Consider the following 1366-nt stretch of genomic DNA (forward strand, 5'->3'; position numbering starts at 1 on the left):
GTGTGTGTGTGTGTGTGTGTGTGTGTGTGTGTGTGTGTGTGTGTGTGCTGGCTGTGCCAAGAGTTACCATGCTGTGCTGGGGCTGGGGGTGTGGGTGTGGGAGATAGGTGGAGCGAGTGTAACTGAGTTTGTCATGCGGGCAGATGGAGAGGAAAAGCCCGAGCATGGAAACCTCCCATTCAAATTGGATCCTGAGCGAGTGAACGAGTGATGCCCCAGAGCACCTGTTTGCCCTTCCCCCGCCTCCTTCCCAGGAGAGGGGTCTAGTCCTGCCCAGGGTGATCCTCTCTCCCCCACTCTGTAACCCCCTTTCCTCTCTTGTCCGCAGGCTCCCTGACTGTCTCCATCACAGACATGAGGGCCCCTCTGGTCGGAGGCTCGGGGGGTGTCTATGCCCTCTGCTCTGCTCACCTGGCCAACGTTGTCATGGTAGGTATCCTGGTTCTGTAGCCAGGCCACCCCTGGGGAAGGACAGACTGGGAGGTGGCTGATCTGCTTCTCCTCCCCGGCACTGGAGATCTGGTGTCCCTTAGGGTCAGAGGACAGCAGAGAGGACGTCCCTTGGCCAGGAGCCCCCAGTGAGATGAGGCTAAAGAGGATTTGACCAGGCACCGGGGAGAGCAGCATGGTGGGTCAGGGGTGTGTCTGGGCCTGCAGAGTCACTGTCAGTCACCCTTCTGCTCACGTTCCAACAAACAGCTTTGGTCCATGTCTTTTGATACATAACCAGCTGGGGGACTAGCACTGCAGGAGGGATTGGTTCATTCCTGATCCCCTGTCCAGCACCAGCTGGGGCACTGCATTGGCATGGGGGGCAATGCCGAGTGGGAGAGGTCTGATAGGTACATGGAGAAGCCTTTGCCTCTGTCATTACCAAGCTCTGGTAGGCTCAGTGTGGGGTAGGCCTCCCCCAGGCTGTCCTATCTCTGTGCTTACGCCCATTGGTGGGCCCAGCACAGGCCCCCTGCTTTCCAGGTCCTGTAAGCCGGCTCTGACCACCATGTCTTGTTCCATGCGATGCGGCTGTAGGCAGGCAGTGGGCTCCCTACGCACACGGAGCGCCACTCGCTCCTGATGCCATTTCGAATGGTGAGCAACAGGCCGGCCGGCTGCCCTCAGGTCCATCCCCACTTTGAAATGGTCCAAAGGGGATCCCAGGCCACAGCTCTTGTGCCGCCGTAACTTGGGGTCTCTGTCCGCAGAACTGGGCGGGGATGCGTTGCCCATACAAGCTGCTCCGGATGGTCCTGGCTCTGGTGTGCAGTAAGTACGTGTCGGATGCAGTCAGGCAGCAGAGAGCAGGGCCTGTGGGAGCCTAGCTGGGTGAGGCTGCTGGCGGCACTGTGGTGTCTTGAGATTTTAAGGG

At 59.4% G+C, this 1366-nt stretch overlaps 1 protein-coding gene across 4 annotated transcripts in view; it reads left to right on the forward strand.

The window, feature by feature from the left end:
* Positions 1-1366, forward strand: part of RHBDL1 (rhomboid like 1) — a 22546-nt gene that overhangs the window by 19393 nt on the left and 1787 nt on the right. For all 4 annotated transcript variants that reach the window (XM_026650819.1, XM_024199099.2, XM_024199100.2 and 1 more), the window contains 2 exons: positions 329-429; positions 1203-1263. In XM_026650819.1, the coding sequence (XP_026506604.1) occupies positions 329-429; positions 1203-1263 (162 nt within the window). The remainder of the gene's footprint in view (positions 1-328; positions 430-1202; positions 1264-1366) is intronic.

Source organism: Terrapene carolina, unplaced genomic scaffold (genome assembly GCF_002925995.2).
Source record: "Terrapene carolina triunguis isolate 2854851 unplaced genomic scaffold, T_m_triunguis-2.0 Scaffold93, whole genome shotgun sequence".
Classification (NCBI taxonomy): Eukaryota; Metazoa; Chordata; order Testudines; family Emydidae; genus Terrapene; species Terrapene triunguis.